The sequence below is a fragment of the Candoia aspera genome, chromosome 13 (genome assembly GCF_035149785.1).
Source record: "Candoia aspera isolate rCanAsp1 chromosome 13, rCanAsp1.hap2, whole genome shotgun sequence".
NCBI classification, from domain to species: domain Eukaryota; kingdom Metazoa; phylum Chordata; class Lepidosauria; order Squamata; family Boidae; genus Candoia; species Candoia aspera.
This window is the reverse complement of record NC_086165.1, coordinates 19,465,294-19,491,576: the sequence shown is the minus strand read 5'-3', so window position 1 is coordinate 19,491,576 and position 26,283 is coordinate 19,465,294. Positions and strand designations below refer to the sequence as shown.

The 26,283-nt window shown below is 43.9% G+C and overlaps 1 protein-coding gene across 2 annotated transcripts in view; it reads left to right on the top strand.

Annotated features, from left to right (window-relative positions):
- IGF1R (insulin like growth factor 1 receptor) overlaps window positions 1–26,283 on the top strand; it is a 195,791-nt gene that overhangs the window by 149,857 nt on the left and 19,651 nt on the right. For both annotated transcript variants that reach the window (XM_063314540.1, XM_063314539.1), the window contains exons 3-12: window positions 2,965–3,277; window positions 6,424–6,569; window positions 9,921–10,065; window positions 13,214–13,428; window positions 15,070–15,196; window positions 16,170–16,408; window positions 18,959–19,126; window positions 20,243–20,447; window positions 23,105–23,394; window positions 25,030–25,166. In XM_063314540.1, coding sequence (XP_063170610.1) covers window positions 2,965–3,277; window positions 6,424–6,569; window positions 9,921–10,065; window positions 13,214–13,428; window positions 15,070–15,196; window positions 16,170–16,408; window positions 18,959–19,126; window positions 20,243–20,447; window positions 23,105–23,394; window positions 25,030–25,166 — 1,985 coding nt within the window. The remainder of the gene's footprint in view (window positions 1–2,964; window positions 3,278–6,423; window positions 6,570–9,920; window positions 10,066–13,213; window positions 13,429–15,069; window positions 15,197–16,169; window positions 16,409–18,958; window positions 19,127–20,242; window positions 20,448–23,104; window positions 23,395–25,029; window positions 25,167–26,283) is intronic.

The following is a 26,283-nucleotide window of genomic DNA, read 5'->3' as shown; positions in this document are numbered from 1 at the left end:
TCCCCCCCATCCAAGGAAATGTATGAACCCTCTGGTCTTTCAGAGCTGGCAAACTAAGTACCTGGACTGTTAGCCTTCAGCAAATTGTGTCTCTTTGTCAGCATTTTCTGGCTGGGTTAGATTTATTGTCACTTCAACCAACTTTGCCCCAAGACGCCTGGATTCTACTTCTCAAAGCCATAGCTTGGAGTGATATGATTCAATGTGCCGAAGCTGGCAGTAGGAAACGGGCAATCCACAAAGCAGGACACCAGCATATAGCATTATCTTTATTTCCAAGAATGTCATTGGGCCATATTCTTAAAAGTGAGTGGCTGTGGTCTGTAGAGATATATTGATCCATGTGGAATAAAAGGGCAAGCTGGTTGAGGATAACTGGACGGTATCATAAATATTTAATACTATACCAACCTATATTAGAAATACTAAAGGATTGTTATCAGGTAAATGGCATTAGAGAACCAATTTGGTGTAAGGCACCAGACTAGAAACCAGGAGACTGTGAGTTCTAGTCCCATCTTGGGCACAAAGCTAGCTGGGTGACCTTGGGCCAGTCCCCCTCTCTCAGCCCTAGGAAGGAGGCAAGTTTGCATTGGATTCTTTCAATCTTACTAGAAGTGTTCTAATGATCATTCCGGAAACTCACAGCACTTGGGATCATTTTGGGAATGGTTGTGTCAGCACTGGAACATTTCTGGTCAGATTGGAAGCCTGGTTGAAAGTTGTTGTACCCGTTTTGAACTTGAAAAAGGTAATTTTGAGCTGGAAACATGAATTTGAACTATTTTGCAGACTTCTAGTAACAACCAATTCCCACTTAACGTAGCTACGCAGCCATGCATTTTCCAGTTTGAATGCTCTGTTGCCAGTTGGCTCCAGATGAATTTGGGACTGATCCATAGTACAGAAGCACTGCCTGTCTTTTATGCTTTGTGTAATAAAATGCACATGGTAACCTATAATATTCTCTAGGTATCATGAGCAAAGCTCTTCAGAGGCATGGCTTTGTTTGATATCCTTGTGTAAACGGGAAATCTCATTATCATGCTAAATCTTACATTTTGGCACTCGTGGGGAGCAGCAGTCCATCTGCTTGCAAGGCGTACTGTCTGTGGAGTTACCGAAGAAATCTCTTAATAGCCTTGGAGACTTCTAATATTTACATACATTGAATGAGGCACAGCTCACTGGAGGCTAACAAGTCTGGCATCTGAGCAGAGAGTCCTCATAACGTCGAGTTAATAGCAGTTCACTGTTCCAGCCACTTGTTCAAGATAATTCTGGGGATGGTCACTGAGTATCCTTAGCTTGAAATAAAAATAAAAGCCAACGGTCACTTGCAGCTGGGCTGCTGTGATATCACAAACATTCTAACTTCTCTAAGGTGCAAGTATCAGGAAAAGGCTGCTGATAGTTTTGCTCCTATGAGCAAACATAGCTTCGTGGTAGAGCACGTGTTTCATCTGTATAAGATGCCTAGGTTCAGTCTTTGGCATCTCTGGCCTAAATAGCTGAGAAAACAACTGATGGAAAGGGTTTCCTGACAGACTAGAAAGTTGCTCACCTAGGCAGCCCTAACCCTAAAGAGTTTTGGACTCAACTATCCATCCTATGTCTGAAGGAAGCTCATGGACATCTTTTGACCTGTTGTGATGCACCTTCCCTTGTCAGATAGGCTACAGGAGAGTTAGGTAACCTTTGGGACTGGCTGGGGCATGGGTGCAGTTGATATGGTCAGTCACAAAACATTTATTTTGCAAAGTTCTGCCTTAGGTTTTTATTACCTGTCTTCGGCTGACTATGCAGTGAAGATACTTGCGCAGATGAAACTTGAGGGACTGAGCAAACAAACGTTTAACGTTGACATACCAGAGGCTCTTGGTTTGGAATTTTGGTGATTGGGGAAGAGGTGACTCAGATCATCCAGAGTTCCCCAAATTCCTTGAGGACCACCTAAACAGCTCCTGGAAGCTGCTGGACTTGCCACTGGTTTTGGATGCCAAGATAATAGCAAGTGTGCTTATATCAGCTCTGGTTGCTGTATCAATTGGGAGCTAAATTTTAAAACATGGGCCTGATTTCAGATGGTCACTAGTTTTAAGTTTTGGGCTGATAGTTGAAAACCTGTTTTCAGATCCTTGATGATATGGATGGTTAGGGCCCAGTTACCCTAAGAACTGTCTGGGTTTGCTCATTAGCAATAATAATGGCTTGCTTTATTTTGCACCTATTACTAAGTATGTTACAAGATTACACTAAGACAGCCTTTCTCAATCTTCTGACCCCGGAGGAACCCTTGAAGTATTTTTCAAGCCTTGGGGAACCCCTCGCATTCAGACGCAAATATAGACCAGGTTACAAAATTACTATAATTGTTTCATGGGTAGGCCTGTAGACAAGCATTCAGTGTTCTAAACTAAAAATAAAGAATGAAACTTACCTCTTTAATGTGAAGTTGCCCGAATTTGAAATATTTTTTTAAATAAATCGTGATCTCCCAGGGAACCCCTGGTGACCTCTCGCAGAACCAGGAGGTGCCACGGAACCCTGGTGGAGAAACCCTGCACTAAGCTATGGCCCTTTGCCCTTGGTTTATCGGCTAGGTGTGATTTCATTCTTCTGTTGTGTTTGTGGTTCGAGATACACCTCACATTTTCTATGGTGAAGCTGTTATGGATGCTCTAGGAGAGGTTGGGAGGCTATATAATTAATTAACTTGACTGATGCAGCAAAGTGTAATTAAAGGTGCTTTTGTTATGCACGTGTAATCCCGTAATCCTAAAATGTTCTTACCTCTTGCATCTGCACCTTGTTAAAGTCTAGCTTTATGAAACTTGGGTGGCAGGATAAGCAGGATGGGAACTGATAAACCCTGGCCGGGGTCGTGTCACCCTTCTGTCTTTGTCTTTCTTCCAGTTCAAGCTGGCCTTTTCATGCCTGCTGCTCTGCTCTTTCTCTCTGCAGCATGTCCCAGCTCCTGCGGCAAATATGCTTGTACGGACCAGAATGAATGCTGCCACCCCGAGTGCTTGGGCAGCTGCACAGCCCCAAACAACAACTCGGCGTGTGTGGCCTGTCGCAACTACTACCACGATGGGACTTGTGTGCCCACCTGCCCGCCCGATACCTATAAGTTTGAGGGCTGGCGCTGCATCACAAAGGAAAACTGTTCCCGGATACCTTCCTCGGATCTACTTGAATACGAGAGCTTCGTGATCCATGACGATGAGTGTGTGCAAGAGTGCCCTCCAGGATTTGTGCGCAACGATACCCAAAGGTAATGGGTGTATACTTGTGTTTGCACAGGAATGGCAAGTGGCCTTTTTTTTTTTTTTTTTTTTTTACAGGTGGGGGGAAGGAAGAGTCTGAACTTTTAATGTGGGTCTCTGAAAATGCTTCAAGTATTAGGCTTTTTTCAATTCTATTTTAGTTTTTGTAAAAGTGTTGTACCTACAGGTAGTCCTCGCTTAACAACCACAATTGGGACCAGAATTTTGGTTGCTAAGTGAAGCAGCCATTAAGCAAATCTGACCTGATTTTATGAACTTTTTGGCGGTGGCTGTTAAGCGGGTCACCGCAGTCATTAAGCAAACCACGTGGCCGTTAAGTGAATCTCACGGTCCTCATTGATTTTGCTTGCCAGAAGCCAGCCAGGAAGGTTGGAAATGGTGATCACTTGACCAACTGTTCTTGGATTGTACTACTTAATGTTGGTGGGATGCTCTTCCCTGTTTATTCTGATTTTGAGAACATGTGCCAAGGGTTACCTTTTGCCCCTCCCAGCCCTTTTGCCTTGTATGTCATGTTATTTTGGATGGAAAATCTAGGACAGACTGCCGATGTTTACTTCTTCTTTTTTTTTTGCTAGAACACACGGTCAACAACGACAATGGTACAAGTTTGAATACACATTTGTAAATATTCAGAAGTTAGTCTGCCTAGAGAAAAAGCTAACCAAGGATTTTCTGTGTCGTCGGTCCATGCAGACAATTTCTGCATGTAGGGAGTATTAAATTGCGCGATCCTCTCTTGTCAGGGCTAAACGTGAACAATCCAGGAGCGCATTTCTCTCAGCTGATCTTCTGTTGGGTTTGTGTGTGTGTGTGTGTGTGTGTGTGTGTGTGTGTGTGTGTGCGCGCACGCAGAGGGCTTCAGTCCTTGAGCTGTGAAAATGTTATGTAAACTTGCACCTAAGCTTCTTGTGGTATCACAGCCTTTAAAAAAAAAGGCTTTCTCCAAAATCTTCTGTTTAAGCCTTTGGCCAAAAGAACTTGGTGACAAATTCCGGAAGCATGGCCGTGTTACCGTATATAGTCGCAGCTAAGACGAGAATTTTATGTGCTGAAATACACCCAAAAAATTGGGTTCGGATTATCCGCGGATGGGCTTATCCGCAAGTATGTACGGCAATCCTTTTCAAAAGTACCCGTATATCTCGTATATACCCGAGGATAAGCCCATCCGTGGAAAAACCGTCCCTCAAACTTTTAACCAAAATGCTCTGAAAAATGCACTGCCTGCGGATAAGCCAATTGTGAAAATTAAAACGTCTGAAAATTTCAAGGGGCGGCTTATCCGTGGGTGGCACATTTTTCATGGTATTTTGGTTAAAAATTTGAGGGTCAGCTTATCTGTGGGTGCGTTTATCCACAAGTATATACAGGAGCTGGTAGCCGTTATACTGTAGAAATGAAATTACCGCTGAATCTGCTTTATCGGAGGCATGATTGAGAGAGTTTGGCATTTCTGATCCATGGATAATTAAAAAGAAAATATTCCTCCTGCAGAGCTGTGTTTTTTTAATAATTCTTCTTGTTGTTGTTTTTAATGACCTGGACCGCAGGCCTTTATTTGGGTTAGGGAGTTGAGCTCCTGATGACATCTGGTGTTTCTTGCTTTCTCTGAAGCTGTGCAAACAGACCTCTCCTTTGCCCGAAGAATTTCTAGTTTACATGCAGGTGCAAACTCGTGATCTCTGCCCCTAGCTAGAGACCAAATGTTTACTGGGAAATGTTTTTTCCTGGCTACTATCTGACCACTTGTGTTTTCAAGTGATTAAAAACCCTCATAAAAAGTGCAGCGGTGTTTATCTTATCCGAATGTTCGTGGTGTTAATGGAAAAGATGGGCAGAAAGCGGGGCATGATAGCCAGGTTGCTGCGTGGCGTGTGTGCGTGGCGTGTGTGCATGTGCGTGCGTGTATTTCCGCTCCAATCTCTCTTGATAGCACATCAACCACTGCAAATGAAGGACTGAAAATTCTTAATGTGCTTTCTCAAAGGCTACTGGCGTGTATCAACAGTGCCTTGTGCTGAAGCATTTGAAATACGAGCTTGCTAATTCATGTAAAGGCATCATGGGAGCCGCTGGCTTGCAAAACTACCATGTGACGTATCCGGGAATCAGCTGACAGAAGTCAAGGGAAAAGAGAGAGGGAGGCAATGAAAGAACACAAAGCCCGCGTTGCTTGCATGCTCAACTCTAGCCGAATTCGTCTGCCCGTGCCAGAAAAGTCAGAGGGCAGGAGAAAGACCAGTCTGGCTGTGGTGTGAAAATGTGGTTGATTCTATTACAGTTGAAGACTGAACGCCCCCATCCTAAGATGATAGGGCTGCTAAACTATCTAATTTCACTGTGTGAAGTTTCTCTACACGGGTTGGTCCTTCTGGCCAGCCTTCCCCAACCGGGTACCACATCTTGGAGTTGCAGCCTGAAGCAGAAGGCATTTTGGAGGGGGAGGGGGAAACTTGGGTTTAAGCAGAAGTTTGCTCTGTTAACCACTTTATATTGCGGCGATTGCCTGTTGATTATGTTAAAATACGCAAGAACTTCCAGGTTTTGTAGAAACCTAAGGTGTTTCGTACAAACAATCCTCAACTGGTACGTGTGGCAGTTTGTGCCACTTCCACTTGCTTGTGTGGAAGATTGGCTCTGCAGACCCTCAAAAGCATGGGCTTTTGGAAGTGGCTCCCATTTTGGACTTCGGCAGACTTCAACTCACTGAAGGGCCAAGGCTCTTGGGCTAAGTCGCAGGAATAAACTAGGAGGTAGGAAGGCCCGTTCGTAAGAATGCCTTGAGGCACTGAAAAGGCAAAAGGTGCATACCGTAGGATAATGGCTGACGGACATTCTGGAATGAAGACTAGAGCTTGAAAGAGAAGAACGATGACTTGGTGATGCAGAGGGGTGTTAGGAAATTGGTTCAGGGATTTGGGGAGATGAATTACAGAGGCCTGTCTCATCTTGTCCGAAGGTGGCTCTGCATTCCCTCCAAAATGTAAAGTCTGGACTCCTGAACTGAGTTCCCTTTCCTTTTTGAATCTCAGCTTAGTTTACCTGGAGGCAGATCATCATTTGTAAGAAGGGTACTCTCTCAGGAGGGGCAAATTGTGCTGATTTCTTCATACCCTTTGCCTTTTACCAGCATGTTCTGCAGCCCTTGTGAGGGACCCTGCCCCAAAGTGTGTGCAGACGACAAAATCATGACCATTGACTCTGTCACGTCAGCACAGACGCTACAAGGATGCACAGAAATCAGAGGGAACCTTCTTATCAACATCCGTCGTGGGAGTAAGTTGATGCTTGTTTGTGAGAGTGTAAGAGTTGGTAATCCTGGTTAAGCATGCAAACCCCAATATAAACTTCCTAGTTTGCACATAATGCTAAAGAAACCATGGATGGAATGTTATGGTTTCAATAACTATTCCCCCTCCATCATGGAGAGCATGGGCAGTGTGTTAAAATGTATACGTGATGCTTTGAGTGGACATTATTCTGAAGCAGCAAGGTAAACATACATAAATAAACAGCAGAGAATGTTATGAAAAATAAATAACTTTATTGCGGTCATTAACCAGCACAAGGAAATTGGTATTCAAATATCCAAAACTAAATTGACAATATCAGGATAATTAGGAAAAGCACATAGTTTCCTTCTTGATCAGTTTTAATTGCCCTTTTCCACCTGGGAGCTCAATAGGTAAAATACGTTAGTTTTTTTTTTTTAAGTTTAAGTTCTTTTTAAATAATAGAATTAAGTACCAGCTTTGGAGAATGCTTTTCCCTCGGTGTGGAAAATACCTTTTGTTCCATACAATAAGTAAAAGTTTTCCCCAGATAACCACAATAAATTCTCCAGGTAGCCTTGCAGGGGGTTCCCAGTTTGGGCTTTCAAGAGCAAAGTTCACAGGAGGAAAAAAAGAATTATTATTAGGTGGCACATCAGTGGATTTAGTTATTTGCCCAGCGGCAAATATTTTCCTGCTGTGTTCATGATGCCCTCTTCAAATACTGGCACCATAGTTCCATCCTGTATTTCTTAGTGCTGAGCTGGCCATGTCTAGTACATGTCTTAACAGAAAACGAGTGTTCAGTTAACAATTTGTCAGAGTGGTGAGTCACCCTCTGGGAAAATTCCAACAGACTTTCTTTCTTTCTTTCTTTCTTTCTTTCTTTCTTTCTTTCTTTCTTTCTTTCTTTCTTTCATTCCATTATACAGATACATTATACAGATACATACCATATCTGTACCCCACATGCACCAAAGTGAAACAAACAACAAGGAAATGAATACACTTCACTTACAAAGGACATGTTTTGCATGCCAAAAGTCCCAGGTCCAGGATCCAGTATCTTCAGGTAGAAGTAGGAATATCTGTGCTCACTAATTGTTAAAATCAGATCCATTTAATGCTAGATGGACTCACAGTGTATCCTTCAAGCCAACAGCATTGAGTAAAACAGTCTTATATTACTTAACTTCTAGAGTTAAGCTGATTTTTTAAAAACTCCTTCAGCTATTCTAAAACCCTGTCTGTTGAGGGAAATGAGGTGACATGCCCAGATTCTTCTCTCTCTACCTCAGTGTTCTCATGGAAATGGAGGAAGGTCCATGCTGATCATGGGTCCAGTATTTCAGATTATCAGAAATCCTGACCGCATAACGTTCACATGTGTAGCTAAATGTCACCGCTTTACTGCAGACTTTCATTTTTGGTTAAGAATAGTCCAGAGGCAATTTCCCATCCATACATAGAAGTTTATATATTAGATTTCCATAAGCATCTTAAAATGCCAGTGTTTGTTTTGTGCTTTGCTGCCCTACATTCAGAGTATACACTTTCATTCATTGGAACACAGTTGACCCAGTTTGAGGAGGGAGGGCATTCAGTTGTCCTGACAGGTGATAGGGCACCCATTTCATCATCTAGAACCCCACAAACACTGTGGGGTTCTCTCTGCCTCCACTTTGGGGACCACATGTTATCCTCCCCAGTTCTAAGTCAAGCAGCCTTGTTATTGATCTGTATGATATCTTCAGATATTTTAAAATGCAATTTCCTTAATTCCCAGCCAGGCAAGTCACACTGGTTACTCAGGGAAAGCTGGTCTATAGCATCTTACATTGACCCTTCAATCATTTGCTAAGTTAGGTCACCATTTGCCTGAACTGGAATTTCTAGAACAACTTTCTAAGATAAGGTACTTGCTTTAAAGTTGGGACTTGTTGCAAAGTTGGTGAAAGAAACATTTTTTGGGGCCTGAGTCACTGAACCAATCTAGAAATAGCCTAATTTATTTTTCTTTATGTTTCTGGGAAACTTAAGTTCCTTAATTCCTCAAAGCACTTAGTTCCTTAAGGAACTAAGACTGATTCTCTTAAGAGGCTGTAAAGAATGTCTCCTCTCTGTTCAGCTGTGTGTTGTAAACATTCCCACATGGGCCTTCCCATTTATATTAGTTTGTTCTGATCCCCCAAAATGGCCCCATGGACGGTTTAATCTTGGTGAAACTTAACTCAGACGGACTGTATACCAGAAGCACTGAGACAGTACCTTCTCACTTGGGAATGATCAAGGAGTTGATGCTGGTGGTTCTCTCTTACATGGTTTCTCCTGGAAGCAAATGTGACTAAGAGATATAGACAGTTCCAATTATGCTTAGCTTATGGCATGTGTGAACAGGTACTTTGGCTTGCTCCTGTTAAGAAGTCTTTGTTTTGGCCTTCTGACTCTGGCTTTTTTGGAGAAAAACAAGGAAGACTTAATAGTTCTCATGTCACAATAAACTATAGGGCTGTGTTCTTAAGCCAGATCCATTAGTAGGAGAAACTATGCAGGAATGATCAAGCATTAAATACAAATAATAGGTTTGTTCTTGACTAAGGCAGAATGCTAAAGAATTATGGTCTGCTACTGCATGCAAACATACCCAGTAGAAATTTTAACTTAGATTACCCATTGAACCTAAGTTTGCTCCTGCTTTCTGTACCATAGTTAAGTGAACCCTGCTTTATCAGGGCCAACCTACCTCTAATTAATTAACAGTGTGACTTAACAGGAAAAATATATTAGTGGTCACAGGTGGCTTACAAGTTTTCAGAGGCATCCGAGAGGATAAGCTCCAATGAGGCAGTTCTTTCGAGCTTTCCATTTGTGGGGGAGAAAAAAACCCTTACCTTGCTGAGAACGGTCAGGATGTCTTGAGGCATGAGTCAAGGTTCTCCTCAATGGGACAGTTTTGGCTAGCAGTAACATGGGTAAAGTTTACATCTGTCACCGAACATAACAGGAGTTGTGGCTTCCTGTATGCTTAGATTTACAACTGGCCAAGAAGAACTTGCCAAAACATCAGCTGTTGTTGAAAGCTCAGAATGTGATGCTGGCATTAGCAGCGAAAGTTCAAGGGAATGGGCAGCCACTGCACCGGCCGAAAAGTTAACTGGATTAAATGGTAGTGGCATTTAGTTCTGCATTCCATCTGCCTCGCTCGCATAGGTAAATCCTACAAGGTTGAGTTACATAGCAAAGAGTTGACGTTCGTAGAAGGCCAGAGTTAAGCCGATGAAGCTAACTGTGTGCAAAGAGAAATCTTGAAATGAGGAGGTTTTATTCTCCCCCCCTCCCTTGGATTGTATTTCAGACAATATTGCCTCTGAACTGGAGGACTTCATGGGCTTGATAGAGACGGTGACCGGATATGTGAAGATCCGCCATTCTCATGCTTTGGTGTCTCTGTCTTTTCTGAAGAACCTGAGGTATATTAATGGAGAGGAACAACTGGATGGGTAAGGATGGTCTGTTTCTACTGTATGGCCTGCAAGTCATGCTGTTGAAAGCAACATTCTCAGACAAATGCTGTTGAAGGTCTTGTTAGCGTTAAGGCAATAGGCGTTAAAACCATCGTCTATGAGCTGCAGGCCATATACTGCCCTTGGAACCTTGCCCCTTTTCCCTTCTCCTATTCAGCTGCAAGGCATTGAATAACAGCTCTTGCACTTTCTGTTTTTATATGTTGCCCCCCTCCCCCGTATGGCCCTTAGTTTCAAAAAGATTGCTACTGATGCATCATCAGTATCTGTATACAGATTGACTTGATCCATAGATTTTCCTTTGTTTTCCTCTTGGGAATGGTTCAGCCTGGATGCTCCTGAAAGCCATCTGAGGAAAGTTTCAACCAGAGGGTGAGCTTTGGATGTGTTAAGATGTATATGGGATATTTTCACTCAGTACACTGGGCAGAACTGGATTTGCCACCTGGTGTTTGCTCAGCTGGCCTGAAAGGATGATCCTGTTTTGGGATGGACAGGGTACCTTGGGTTCTCAAACACAGAAGAGCCTCTAACTTCGTAATGTTTTCATCATTCTCCCCCAACTTGATGGTCCCCTTAAGTATGTTGGACTACACCTCCCGTCGTCTTCACTCAACCCATGCACTTGTCAGGCTGTCAGGGATACGGAACCATGTAGTTCCATTTCAGATACCTCTGAGAGGACACCAAGGTGGGGGAAGGATGGTAGGAAAAGAATTGAGCTCTATCATTCTTGGAGGACGTGGGGCAGGAAAAAGAGATGGTTGCAGTCAGTCTGATAGGGGCTGCATTCTGCCCTTAGTTCTAAGTCTGGGAAATTGCCTTGTTTCTGTTTCTATTATCTTTTCTCCCCCACCTCCAAATGAAACAATTCTTTTCAGATATCTGTTGCATCAGTAGTTAATAAACAGGAATTTGGGGGAAACTGTTTGAACAAGGCGGTGGCAAGGTCATGGGAACAGCTCTCATTGTGTCTGATTTAGCGGGCCTGAAAGGATTATCTTACAGGATGAGGGTTTCTTCTCAACCTCTCCCACCCCCCACCCCCCACTGCAGTTTGATCAGCCCCACATTCTTAAAATTCCACAGAGTGATGGAATATGTTGTAAAGGGCAGCACTGCTTTCTTCCACCCTGGAAAATTCCTCCTGTCTCTTAAGTACACAACCAGGGTAGTTGGTTTTTCCAGGATGCATTTTCCTACCTTGAAAAAGGCAGGCACAAAACTTATGCCACTTTAAATGCACTGTCTGCCCTCTCATAGTTTCTCAGGGTGGCTGTAGTCCAATGTATCTGGAAAGGGTCAGTTCGGAACTTACTACTTCTGATGCTGTCAGGCACAGGCTGTATCCCAGCAGCCTAGAAGTTGGCCATATCTTAATATCATAGAATTGTAGGGTTGGAAGGGACCTTGGGGGTCTTCTAGTCCAACTCCCTGCCCAAGACAGGAGTCCTCATACCATCTCGGACAAATAGTTGTCCAATCTTTTCTTGAAGACCTCCAGCGATGGAGCAGGTTCTACTGCTCAATAGTTCTCACTGTCAGGAAATTCCTCCTTGTGTCCAGGTTGGAGCTCCCTCTGACAAGCTTCCACCCATTGCTTCTTGTCCCACCCTCAGGTGCCATGAAGAATAAATTGACACCCCCTTCCCTGTGGCAGCCCTTCAAGCATTGGAAGACCACTATCATGTCTCCCTTTGATCTTCTCTTTGTTAAGCTAAACATACCCAGTTCCTTTAGCCGTTCTTCATAGGATTTGGCCTCCAGACCCCTTATCATCTGCTGCCTTTCTCGCATTCTTTCTAGGGTCTCAGCATATGCCAGTGGTTAACATAAATGTTTAGCTTAAAATATTTTTGATGCATTAATGAAAATGAGATTTAGATTTTTAAGACTGAGTGTCTTGCCTTAAGAAAGTGCCATCTATGGTAGAGATGCATGACGTGGGACCTCCAGAACTGTTACCAAATGGTAATTTTTAATGTTTCACAGAGGAAAAACTACTACTAATAATGGGATGGTGATCATATTAACTAACTAAAATTAAATTAAAATTTGAATAGAAATGAAATGTGGTTTTTGTCCTGGACCAGCAGACTAGATTTGTAGCATGGTCCAGGTGTGCTGCCCTTGGTTGAGAAATGTTCTTTTCCTTGTGCCTACCTTGTGTCATGTTCATAGCAGACAGAGGCCTTTCCCAAGCCAATTAAGTGGGAATGACAGGGTGTGAATCTGGTACACATGCTTTGTTGTTGAGTTTTCAGTGTTCCCTTCCACTAAAGATACCACTCCCCACCTTCCTTCTCAACAGCATGAGAAGAAACTATGCTTTTAACCAAGCATTTTCACCTCATGCATTCTTAAGGCATTTCGTTGTGCATAATTACTGAACCCCTGATTATTCTCAGGCTGCACAACATGGAGCATTGTAAGAGGTGGAGCTGTGGCTCTGGGCCTTCCTTTAAAAAACTGTAACTGTAAACCGTAATTGTTGGCCTTACCAACAATCCACAGAACTTACAGTCTCCCTTGGATTTCTTCACTTTTGCCTTCTAAGCAAGCCATTTCTAAATCAGAAGGCAAGAAGGGGAAACCGGCTCTGATCACCTGGAAGTGATTTTTGATGGGCCATTAATGACTAGATAGGGGTCTATTTTTAGTACTGCACCATAAGACTTAGAATACTTTCTCTGGATCAGACTAGTAGGTTTATTTGGCTACTGGTGTTTCTTGGGAAAGTTCTGGATCTGAGCGTGAAATCTCCAGAGATGGTTGATGGGCTTTTCCTGGTTCATGATCATTGGCCATGCTCCTGGAGAATGATGGAACAGAAATCAACAAGGGCTGAGGACCCACAATTTGCCACTACTTCAGCCTTAGAAGCAATGACTTAAAACTTGGGGTCCTACGTTAGGAATGTTAATCTGCTGCTGTAGTTCTCGGGGATGGCATTGCTTCTTTTAACCATTTGCGTGAGATGCTCTGTAGCTTCAACTGACAAATTCTTTTTGGCAGCTATAAGGTTCAGTCATCCTGCGAATTTTGCAAGGGCACCACCAGCAGAATGAAAAATGTGTGCATTTATTTACATGGACTGATGGGCTTCAAAACATTTCCTTTTTAGGAATTACTCCTTTTATGTGCTGGACAACCAAAACTTACAGCAGCTGTGGGACTGGAGCCATCATAATCTGACCATCAAAGAAGGGAAGATGTACTTTGCTTTTAATCCTAAACTTTGTGTTTCTGAGATTTACCAAATGGAGGAGGTTACTGGAACCAAAGATCGACAAAGTAAAGGCGATATCAATCCGAGAAACAATGGAGAAAAAGCCTCCTGTACGTGAGAAATTTAGCGAAGGCATTAAATTGTGGCAGAATAACCAGGAATGGAAGTTGCTTTCTTTCTGAGCCTAAATAACAGGAGGTATGCAGTGATCCAGATTTGAGGTGGGAAAGGTCATCTGGAGCATGCATAGGCAGGCATGTTGCACCTGTTGGCAAATCCTCAGCAAGCTGCACCTTTTCCTCAACTCATACAGACTTTGGATTGCTGCATAACCCTAGTAGTGTTTCTCAACCTGGGCAACTTTTAAGATGTGTGGACTTCAACGCCCAGAATTAGGAAGTTGGCTGGCTGGAATTCTGGGCGTTGAAGTCCACACATCTTAAAGTTGCCCAGGTTGAGAAACGCTGGCCGAGCAGCTTGCAAGGTTGAATAATACAGATAGTCCTTGCTTACCAGCAGTAAACAGGCTGATGAAATTGTCTCCTCTCCACCTTTGGCATCTGAAACAGACATTCAGTATGTTATTTTTTAAGAGTTTTCCCTCTTTTCCTTCTGTGTAAGTGTTTATGGAACTAGGATCCATTTCACTTATACAGATACTGGTGTGTATTGATACGCAAAAGAGGGATCACGCACATCCCTTTGTCAGCCTTGGAGATGTTGCAAAAGCTTTGGCCGTTCTCTCCTGTGTTACCACCAAGTTCTGTGCTAGGCGTCACTTGTTTCCTTGTTATTCTTATAAAAAAAGCCCATTTGTCTACATGGACTTTCAGATGTGTGCGGGGTGGAAGAGGGTTGAAACTTTTGTTCTCTCAGGATTGGCAAACTGTTGTATCAAAACAAAAAGCAACTGAAAAATTGTATGCTGGATTCTCAGGCCAAGAATTAAGGTTCTCTAACATCAAACACCCACAATTTGCAAAACAAACAACCATTCAAACTTGTTTTGAATGGGATAGCTTTTGAAGATGTGAAGGCCAGACTTTGCTTTTGAAATTGGATTAAGCCCAACCCCGTCAACTTAGATTGGCTAATGGGCTTTGCATAAAACTGGGTGTGTGTGGTAACAGAAATGTGTTGTTCATAGGTAGATTGATTCACACACAACCTTTTTTTTCCCATGTGGATGTAAGAAAAAAGCTGGGAAGGACAAAACACATCATTTCAGGGTGGAATTGTTGCATGGAACACCAAACTGTGCCATTTGGCTGGTGATATGACAGTCTTTCCTGCCCAAAACACTATTAAGCACTTCATGTTCTGCCATATTTGCTTCTGGAAAACTGCTGGACTTCCCCAGAACAGCTGGATTGGTGTGACCGAAGCAAAAAATTGAAAGTTCTGGTATCTCCCTGACAGTATGTTTTGCATGACCTATATGATCATGTTAAAAAAAAAACCTTTAGTTCTTGAAAGAGCTGCCTTCCCTATCAAGTCTGGATCAGCTGCTTTCTGCTGGGAAAGGAAGAGGTAATATTCCCATAATGCTGGTCTGTTTTATCAGAGGAGAACGTGTTTTAGCTCCCAGAATTGTGATTCATCCACTTCTGAGCAAAACCAAGGAACCCATCTCCCAGTTGCGGAGCATAGTTCCAGAAAAACCACTCAAATATTAGGAACTGAGCGTCGTAATAAATTCCATTCCTGTGGGTTAGTGGCAGTTCAGCCAAGTGTGTTGTTTTGTATTCCAGGTGAAAGTCACATCCTGAAATTCGTTTCCAACACTACAATGAAAAATCGGATCAAATTAACATGGGAACAGTATCGCCCTAAAGATTACAGAGATTTGATTAGCTTCACCGTTTATTACAAAGAAGCGTGAGTATGCAGAACTAGACATTCCTGCTGAGGCCACAGTGAGGATGTGTGTTTTATTTGGCAGTATTTCCCAACCTTTGCAACTTCCAGATGTATGGACCACAGCTTTCAGAAGTTTCAGAAATGATCCTGCTAGATGAGGAATTCTGGGAGTTGAAATCGATGCATCGGAAGTTCCCAAGGTTGTGAAACACCGAACAGAGTGGAATAGCAGGCTGTATAAAGAAAGCTGTTAGTTGAGTTGAACCAATAGTTACCCAGTCTCTAATAAAGGGCAAATATTGCCACGATAATGCCACATTTTTTAATGTCACAGCTCCATCAGAGTAATGTGTGTAGGATAATTCAATGGAGATTGAATTATGCCAGTTTTACCTTAGAGCAACCTTCAGGACATATTTAGGTTACAATATTCTCTGCTTTCTCTTTGAAATCTGAAGTGTATGGCCATTTTTGGACCAAGGCTATCTTTATCTGTGAGGGGCACGGCAAGTATCTCATTTCCCCAAAGTGGCTGGGGACAGATCAGGTGAAAGAAGACAGAAACTGGACATAAACAAATATGGCTAAATGTAATTAGATTGAATTAAAAGTAATAGAAACTAAATACATACCGTTCCTATGATGATTCCCCGTATATTTAACAGTTTTTGTAAAAATTTACAGTAGCAACATTGGCCAAGTGTCAGGGAGACTCACCAGAGGCCTTAAAAATGGACACGGCCTTGTCGAGGAGGGTCAGGAGCAAGGAGATCAAGGGAACATATCTCAAACATGGGCAGGGTTGGGTGGAAATGTGGGTTTTTCCTTTAGTGGTACTATGCCTATGGGAAGTTTAGGTTGAAATTTTCATCCCTTCCCACCTCAGAATGATGGGGAATTTGCCTCCACTTTTCAGCAGTTCTGGTCAGAGTAGTATAAGAGTTGTTTGACAAGAAGGACAAGTCCTAGCTCCTTTGGTTGCCCATTTCAGAGCATTCAAGAACGTGACAGAATATGACGGGCAGGACGCATGTGGTTCCAATAGCTGGAACATGGTTGATGTGGACCTGCCTCCTAATAAAGAGGACAATCCAGGGATTTTACTGCAGGCTCTGAAACCATGGACTCAGTATGCAATTTATGTCAAAGCCGTCATGCTCACCATGATGGAGAATTACCACGCCCACGGAGCCAAGAGTGAGATAGTCTACATCCGCACTAAAGCCGCAGGTAAGAAGTCATTGTGATTCTTGATGAAGAGGGAAAAAAAGAGTTGTGTTTCTGTCTGGTGGCGTTGATTGGGCAAGGAGGACTCTGCATTTGGAAAAGTGATCCATGATGTCTTCCATGAAATTTAAACTAGCAATAAATCTAAGTATTTTGGCATAATCAGTTTTTGGCTACAAACATAGATGTTTTTGTTGTTTATTCGTCTAGTCGCTTCTGACTCTTCGTGACTTCATACAAGCATAGATACTAGGATGTAAATCTGCTTTCTTCCTAAGAAGTCCTTGTGGGCCTTTTTAATAAATCTGTGCAGTAGCATCAATTTGTAACTTGGCATCTTATATTGGAATGGGAAGCATTACACAGGTTTTCCAGCAGATGGCCAGAAAATGCAGTTACGTTTGCAATGTGTCATTCATCCATGCTTTGTGTAATTCAAAAATTCAGAGTTTGGAAGGAAAATGTAGCAGTAGATGTAAAAAAGGTAAAAAAAATTAAGCGCTGAGTTTCAGAATCATTTGCATTAGTATCATTGTTTACCAATGTGAATGATGAATGCTACCAAGGTTGGAGTTATTCCAGAAGTCTGGTAGTACTGAAGGGACGCCAGAAAACCCAAGGGCTTTGCACACTGACCATTTGCTGTCCTTACCTTGTGAATCCTCTTGGTTCTTGAATTCTTGATAGATGAGGATTCAGTGGCAGCTTGCAAGCTGCATCAAAAGGATGAGGCTGTATTTGCAGAGTGATAGGAAGATCTGGACCTCTTGGAGTCATCCATGCTGAACTTGGAGAGTGTTTGGTGCAGAAGGGGGAAAATGAGGGGGTGTCCTCACCGTCATATGGGATTGATTTTCAGTGGCAAAGGGTTTTAATGGATGAACTGTTATTCTTGGCACCCACCCTTACCAGTTTGCTTTCTTGGGATCTCTGTTTCTTGTTAGCATACCAAAAAGCTCCCAAAGTTGATGGCTGATGGTAGTCTACTTCTGCCTGCCAGAACTTAATTGCATCCAAAGTTGGGCACTGTAGAGAGGTGGTAATTGTCCAATTAATCAGACACAGGAAAATATCCAACAGCATTTAATCATCTTGAATGAAGTCTTTCTGAGGGTGGAAAAAATATTTATTTATTTGCTTAAGGTCATTTATATGCCACCTAATTGGCAGACTCTAGAAAGCTTAGAATATAATATCTGCCTTGGTGACAGAGGGCAGAAAGTGCCTGTGTTGAGCACTGAGTTTGTATTTTCTGATCCTAATTAAGGTAGCAAAATGTAAGCATTTATTCTTCTTGGGTATTTGTCTTACAGTTGAACTTCTCTTTTTTTGAAGCTGACCATGATTTGAGTGTTCTTAATTCAGGTTCTGAGCCTTCTAATTTGTCCCTTTGGATACTAAATGATTTCCCAAGCTAATTGGTGTAGGCCTGATGCCGTGGGCTGTGGCTTGGAAACTTCTATCTCTTCCAGAAATCCCGTGCATGTCAGTTGATTTGCTCAGGAATCCATGTACACTGTAGAGAAGAGTTACTTGAGAGCGATGGGGAAGCATTCCAAGCCACGGGCATTCTTTATGTGGAAGCTTGAGTGCCCCACCATAGTCCCTTGTGTGAATCGAAGGTTGCGTCGTAAAACACTGTCTTCCCATAGTTCTCTGGCTAGATGTTGCATGGAAATAACGGAGGGGCAGACTTTTAGGTGGGGTCTCTACTCTTGCCTTCTCATTAAGGGATAACCGACTACATTTCCGAGAAATGCAAGAACCATTTTCAGTGTGCTGTCTTTAATGCAGTATCCTGGAATGGAAGAGTTTCAAACTCTTACGCTCACAATCCCCTATTGCCCGAGAGCCAGGATAGGAAACAAGGGGTCCTTCAGATATCATTGGGCTACAGCCAGTGGTGTGCTGATTAATACTTAATAATCAGTACTGCCGGCTCCATTGCTGTCACTGCACTGCACAGCTACCCACCAAACAGTGGATTGCATGCTAGGCATTCAGGTTCACCTCTACTTTCAGCTGTCTTGCAAATTTCTTCATGAGCTGGCTCCAGCTGCCAAACATTTGAATATTAGGCACACTTTCAGGTGGTAGGACTGGCTCATCTGGTCAGGCTTGGAAGCTAAGCAGGGTTGGGCCTGGTTAGTACTTAGATGAGAGACAGCAAAGGAACGCTAAGAGTTGTAGAGTAGATTGGAAGTTGAAGAAACCTCCCCAAGGAAAGCAATGGCAAATCCTAGTACGGTCAAGAGACTACCTGGACCTGTCCACAGAGTCACCAGGAGTCAAGCTCAACTTGAAGGAGAACTTTACTTTAACGTAATGGCTGGTGTTGCTGCTGATGTGTAAAGGAAGACCTTGTTTCCTCCCCACTGCTTTACAGCATGACATTTTCAGAGTGCCTCACTTCTGGCATGTATTCAAGGGTGTGGCCAGAATAGAATGGAAATGTGCTGAGAATAGAATGTTACTTATTGATTGACTTCGGTGCGTTATGGGCTGCTGGAAGAGATACTTAAAAAGGTCGTCATTTGCTTCCTTTTCCTCTAGTCCCGTCCATACCTCTGGATGCCATCTCAGCATCCAACTCCTCTTCACAGCTGATTGTGAAATGGAATCCTCCCACTTACCCCAATGGCAACCTGTCCTACTATATTGTAAGGTGGCAACAGCAGCCTCAGGATAGTTACCTGTATAGGCACAACTACTGCTCGAAAGGTAAGGCCGGCACGGAGACATCCTCGTGTGCACTTTGGGATGGTTTTTCCTCATCTTGGCAGAGGCAATTTCCTAAATTCATACTGAGCTTCCCTTCCAGTCTGGGACCCTCAGGATGCCTTGGAGGTCAACTCATCTGCAGGGCACTGAGTTAGGGAAATGGTGATACGGGGTACGGGACGTGGGATATGAGCTTCTTCAAAGTTCAACAGTAAGTCGTCAGAGCTTAATTTATATATGCAATCCCTGCAAATGGGAGATGCTCTATTTGCATGTTTCCCCAGGTTAAAGGCAAAACAAAAACTTCTTTGTTTTTGAAAAAGCAGCACAAAAATGTAGATCAGCAAAGAGCCCGCTCAACTTTCTCTTTAGCTTGAAGGTCAAACCTCCTGTTTGGGTGGCCGTATAGTAACAAGGGGCACAAGTATTTATGCTTGTAGTGGAAACAGTGGGTGCTGCTAGAAGCTAAAAAGCTACGTCGTTCTCACACGCCGCTTTGTGATCAATGAGGTTGCGCTTCAGCCCTTTGGGGGAAGGTGGGGGGTCTTCCTGCACTTGTCTTCCTTTTCCATGGCTCTCCTCGTGTAATTGGTATCCAGTCTGTAAAATCGGTCAGTGCAGTTGCAGTCTGAATAATCTCACACGCTCCTTGTAATCAGGGAAGCGACAATACAGTAGCTGAGTTCAGCCGCAGAATGTATGCTTGGCTTGCAGCAAGAATAAGCCCACCCTCCAATTTCCCCTGGGTGGTCTGGATCCTAGCAAGCCACTGCCAGTCGGTTTACACTTTTCTGAGTGGTTGGGAATTCTGGGGGCTTGAGCACATCTGGAGAGACCCAGGCTGGAAGAAGGGCAGTGTGGATAAAGCCGGCTTAAGTGGACCACTGGTCTCATTTGGTCTTGGCCATGCAAAAGGATGTTTTGGGCTGCCTAAACTCCTTGGGTCTTTTTCCTGCCTCTTTATGCAGAGCCCTCCCCTTATGTGGCTGGTGCCATGTCAGGAAGGGCGCAGCTGGCGTTAGAACGTCTTCAGCAGGAGGGTTACAGCTGCTGGGTCAGTCCAGCAACACCTTTTGATTTTACCCTTTCTTTGGCACCTCTCTTCTGCCTCTCAAGATAAAGTCCCGATACGGAGATATGCTGATGGAACTATAGACACCGAGGAAGCCACCGAGCCTACCAAGCCAGAGGGATCGGGCAGTGAGAAAGGACCTTGCTGTTTGTGCCCAAAGACTGAAGCAGAGAAGCAGGCTGAGAAGGAGGAAGCAGAGTACCGGAAGGTCTTTGAAAATTTCCTCCATAATGCCATCTTTTTGCCCAGGTGAGGGGGTCCCTTCCCAGCATTTTGTTTTCAGGGAGCGGGATCCAGGATGATGGCATTTATTTCTTGGAATAAAATACTTTTTGTTTAGTGATCGTAATGCTTACATTCCGTGATAAGAATAAAAGGGCCTGTAGGGATTTGGCCAAGGGATGTAGGTGTGGAATGGGATGCCTTTGAAGATGAGCTTGAGCATCTGCTGTTACTTGGGAGGGGGCTGCTTGCCTGCTGAATTTAACCCTTTCTGTGACATGTAAGCACAGCTCCCTCCCTCCTTCCCTCCCTCTCTTCCTCTCTCACTCTGTCTCTTGCTCCCTCCCTCCCTCTCTCACTCCTTCCCTCCCTCTTCCTCCCTCCCTTCCTATCTTCCTCCCTCCCTCTCTCCTTCCCTCTCTCCCTCTCTTTCTCCCTCCCTCCCTCTCTCTCCCTCCCTGTCTCTCTCTCTCTCTCCATTCCTGCTTTCTTCTTAACGCATCTCCATCCTCTTTTCTTCTTCTTTTTGCTGGAAGGAGGGAAGAAAACGTTCATGTGTCTAGTGTGTGTTTGTGTGTGTGTGCGAGAGAGAAAATCATTAGTGCACACAAATGGGGATCCGCTAACTTTACAAGTTGGGTACCTTATTTTATAGACAATTCATTTTAATTAATAGCTGCTAAAAATTCAGTTCATGAAGATTTTTGTTTTGTCCCGCCCTGCTTGTGGGGAGGGATTGTGGCTTCTGATCTGATAGACTGGTATACATATGCAAGTGAAATGTCTGTACCCCCACTTCATCTGTTGGAGCTGATCTGCTCCTCCACCCAGTGTATTCTAGGGCCATTTTGACTCTGGCTGAGTTGAGGATACTTGAAAGGACTCGGAAGAGTCTCCCAGCTGAGCAGCCTCTCAGTCCTCCCCCTGTATTCTTCTCAGGGCTTTAACAGATGCCAGAATGACTCAGGAGAGAACTGCTTGGCTTTGGGGAGAGTCGGAAACTCAGCTTTCCCAACGAAACTCCCAATATTTGTGTGTAGACTTCTGAGTTGCACAGCACTGCTTAAACCACTTTCTCCGCTGAGCCGGATTAGCCCCGCTGACCCAAACTCTTAGGGTTGTTGCTAGTTCACGCAAACCTCTGTTGGTTTGTTCTTAGATTTCTCCTGCCGCGCACCGGAGAACCTAAGAACGGCAGACTGAAACCTTCCTTCCTGCCTTGGATACCACCCGCTCCTGTCAAAACGTTTTGTAATGGGATAACATAGCCTGCTCCAAAATAGATGCCGTATTTCAGAAAACGCTTAATTTTGGAGCAGTATGTGTTAACCGTGTGACTTTCTTCAAACGGCCTCTTCGTGCCTACGTGTGGGTGCTGGGTGGAACAAAGGGTTACTAGCATGAGAATCCAGAGGAGAGCACGGGCAAGTTATTAGCAGTCTTAACTTTCCATAGATTGCAGTTTGTAGGGAAATATGTACGTGGCAGGGTTTCCTGATGTGAGACTGACTGCCTGGGCTTATTCCCCTATCTTGCATTCATAACTGCTTTCTTTTTCAGCATGCTAAAAACCATGTGGGTGGAGCTCACATTTTGTAGCTCACCAAGCGGCTAAAATGATTACTAAGAATCCTAAATGTCAGGGAAGTGTGAGATTACAACATTAAATGAGATTTCGCTCCGGGTCTTATCTCTGTCCGTGACCCATCCTACATCTATCACTCCCCGCCCTCCAAGGATATCAATTCATCTGTCACCCCAGATAGTACATTGTGATTTCAGTCTTCTTTTGAAATCTGTGACGCAGTTCGTACATTGCTTTCATTCATAGTTCGCTTTGCTGTAGTCGAAGGAAATCCAAAGCGGCTGGGTTCACGGGGCACGTTAAGCCCTGAAACCTGGCTCCGAGAGGACAGTGGCTGGCGTTTCCCAAAAGGTTGAGGCAAAACGGAATAAGCCACGCTCTGGGCTCAAGTAATGCATGAACCTAACATGCCTCTCTCGTTACGCTGTTGTGAAAGGAGCAGAGACCCATGCTATGGGCTTTCACTCCAGGTTTGAAAATTCACTGGGTTGTGATTTGGTTAAAAATAAAAAAGGCAGTTCTCTCTCTTCCACATGTAGCTGTGGCTGAATTTGCCCTGCCATTTAAACCGGTTGCTTTTCCATAGTTATGTCTGCATCACTGTCCTGTCTCATTTTTGCTTTTCTTTCTAGTAAACGTCTCTTCTGGGGTTTACGATAATCCATCGTGTGTCATTTGACTTGGGAGTCCGCCTGAATCCGCAGCACTGGGGTAGCCCTTGAATCCTACTTTTGTGGGCCCCGGAGCTCCAGCGCACAACCCCCAAATCATTTTGTGGCAAAAAGTGCACACAAACTGTAGTGAAACTCATGGCATTGGCTTAATCCAGCTTAAACTAAAGCAGAACACCCTCTTCTCTCCCTGCAGTTGTAGGCCATGTGATCCTTGCCTCCCCTTTAAATTTTTAAGTTTGACCCAACTCTGATTTAGGACTATTTTGGCTAAAGCTGCATGCAGGAGTGGGCATACGTTTGTTTGTTTGTTTTTAATCTTTTAATACCTTCCAGTGCTATTTTCTCTCAAAATATTGTGGCCTTTGAGTGCGGATTTGAATATCTGAGAGATTAAAGTCTGATTCTTACGGGTTTCTTTGGTCCAGGCCGGATCGGAGGCGGAGGGATTTGTACCGAGTTGCAAACGCAACTTTTGCCAGTAAGAATAAGACTGGGATAGCTCCAGAACATTTTAGCAACAATGGAACCGACCAGGAAGAGGGTGAGATGGAGTTTCCCTTCTACGAAGCTAAAGTGGAGGGCAAGGAACGGACCCTCATTTCTCAGCTCCTGCCTTTCACCCTGTATCGGATCGACATCCACAGCTGTAATCACGAAGCTGTACGGCTGGGCTGCAGCGCTTCCAACTTTGTCTTCGCACGGACAATGCCTGCAGGTACGTTCTCTGCACTTCATTTGATGCGTGTGTAGCTTAAGAAAGTGTTGTGATCCAATCTGGCACATAAACTCCCTTGTAGTCTGATCCTACGTTGATCCCATGTGTTGACGAAGGAAAGGACATCGGTGTGATTTGAGCAAGGCACGCTCCCCTCTCCAGGCAGAGGGCGGTGCCTGCTGTTGATTGACATCCTGTAGTGGGTGGGCTAGAATAAACTTAGGTAAAGGTAAAGGTTTCCCTTGACGTAAAGTCCAGTCGTGTCCGACTCGAGGGGGCGGTGCTCATCTCCGTTTCAAAGCCTTGGAGCCGGCGTTGTCCATAGGACACTTCCGGGTCATGTGGCCAGGATGACTCACGGAACGCCGTTACCTTCCCGCCGAAGCGGTACCAATTAATCTACTCACATTTGCATGTTTTTGAACTGCTTGGTGTGCAGGAGCTGGGACGAGCAACGGGAGCTCACCCCGCCGCACGGTTTCGAACCGCCGACCTTCCGATCGACAGCTCAGCGGTTTAACCCGCAGCGCCACCGTGTCCCTTAGGATAAAGAATAAACTTACATTTCATTTAATTAATTTTCATACGATTGGCAAGGTCATTCCCAGGGATTTGATCATTTTCCTCATCTGTCATATTAAAACATTTCAGTTTGGCAGTAACTTTTGAAAGAATTCTAGCATGCAGCCCTCTGGTTGCAGATTGTGTGGGCAGGATTAGGAGAATGAGGGCTTCAGTAAACAGTTGACAAGCTAAGCGCTGAGAGCTGCAGTATGATTCCTTGAAACCACTTGATGTCATGGTATGTGGGAGTGACCTTGGGAGACAGGAGGAAGAACCGCAGACTAGACAACGATCAGATAGGAGTGTGAGTCTTGCTAAGTACTCTAGACAAGAAGCGTGCCTAGAAGTAGTAGTTCTAACTTCGTGTAAGGTTACATTAACAGAATCTTGCAAGTCTGAAAGTACATCTCTCCCCCACTTACCTTTACAATCCAAGAAACCAGGGAGAGTCCCTTCTCAGGTGTTTGCCAAACTCCCATTGCTTGTGTGGGCTCAGCTGCCTCTTATTTGACCATTTGTCTAGTCTGCGGCTCTTCCTCCTGTCTCCCAAGGTCATTCCCACAGACCATGACATCTGCCGTGGCTAGTATCTCTTGTGCTCTTGCAAGTATGGTGGGTCCTTCAGCTTGGGGTTGGAGAAAGAGCCAGATGGTCTTTTCCAACAAGCAAAATCGTAACTCTGTCAGTTGCTTTTGAATGAATGTGGGCTATTTGGGGTGGGGGTGGTGAATCTTAGGGAGAGATCGCTGTTACTGTTTACTTTGTTCCTGGTCCTGGGTTCTAACATGCTTGCTACACTGATCCCCTTCTCTGCCCATGCCTGCACATCGCTGGTCTAAGTACAGTCTTGTATTGTGGTGTCCACTCTCCCTGGGAGATGTTTGCAGGATCTTAACTGACGAATTAGGAGGGTCTCCAACCTTGCGCTGGGAATGTAAAAGTTCCTCTTTTTTTAAACTTTCTTTTTTTGGTAAACATACAGCTTTTGGCCCAAGTTTGTTCAAAGGTATGCCATCTTAGACTGCAGCTCTGGTTTTGAGTTACATCATCTCTTGCACTCACTTTCCATAGAAGGGGCTGATAACATTCCAGGAACAGTGACATGGGAAGGGAAGGAAGAAAACACAATATACCTGAAGTGGCCAGAACCGGTTAACCCCAATGGGTTGGTTTTGATGTATGAAATCAAATATGGACAAAATGGAGAGGTAAGAAGGGTGATGACTTCGTTAATATTATTTGATTATATTTCTAAACTATTAATTAAAATACAGTTCACAGGTTCAAACATCATGAATGCTTATATGGGCAGTCCTCGCTTAACGACGGTTCATTTAGTGACTGTCCAGAGTTACGACGGCTTTGAAAAAACAGACTTGTGACTGTTCCTCACACTTATGACCGTCACAGCATCCCTGCGGTCACATGATCGTGATTTGAGTGCTTGGGAACCATTGCACATTGATGATGGTTGCAGCATCCCATGGTCACATGATCGCCATTTTTGACCTTCCCAGCTGGCTTCTGATAAGCAAAATCAATAGGAAACCACATGATTCGCTTAACAACCATGTGGTTCGCTTAATGGCCATGCGATTCACTTAGTGGCCACCACAAAAATGGTTGTAAAATCGGGTCTGGATTTGCTTAATGACCGCATTGCTTAGCGACTTAAATTCCAGTCGCGATTGTGGTTGTTAAGGGAGGACTACCTGTATAACATCCATTCATATCTTTAGAGTGAATATTGGCCAAAACAACACAGTGTCAAATGTCAGGGTAAGATCTTAACCCAGAGATATATCTTGCAGCAGAGGTTGAAAACACAACATAGCAGGTAGCTCATGTTTCAAGAAAGGACACTGAAAAGATTTAGCTGAAAGGCTGGTGATCAGCTCATTGCTATGTGACAGTTTACAGAATAAAGTACAATTAATAAACTCTTCCTGGTGACCATTGTGGTATAGTAGGTTTATAAAGTAAGTAAGTCTCTCATCTAACTACATTGCAGTTAATGGCCTGCGTCCCCATTCAGACTAAGGCAGTATTTCTCAACCTTGGTAAATTCCAGCTGTGTGGGCTTCAAATCTCAGAATTTCACAGCCAGCATGGCTGTCGGTAAGAATTCCGGGAGTTGAATTCCGGGAGTTCTACATACCTGGAAGTTGCCACGGTTAGGGAAATACTGGACCAAGGCCTAAAATGGTTGGTTTTCTTTTGGCTTTCCCCAGTGTGTGAAGTCATTCATGAAGGCTTTCACCTTATATACCAATCAGGCCACTATGATTTATTCACTCTTGGTTTAATGCTATTTTTGAACCCAAC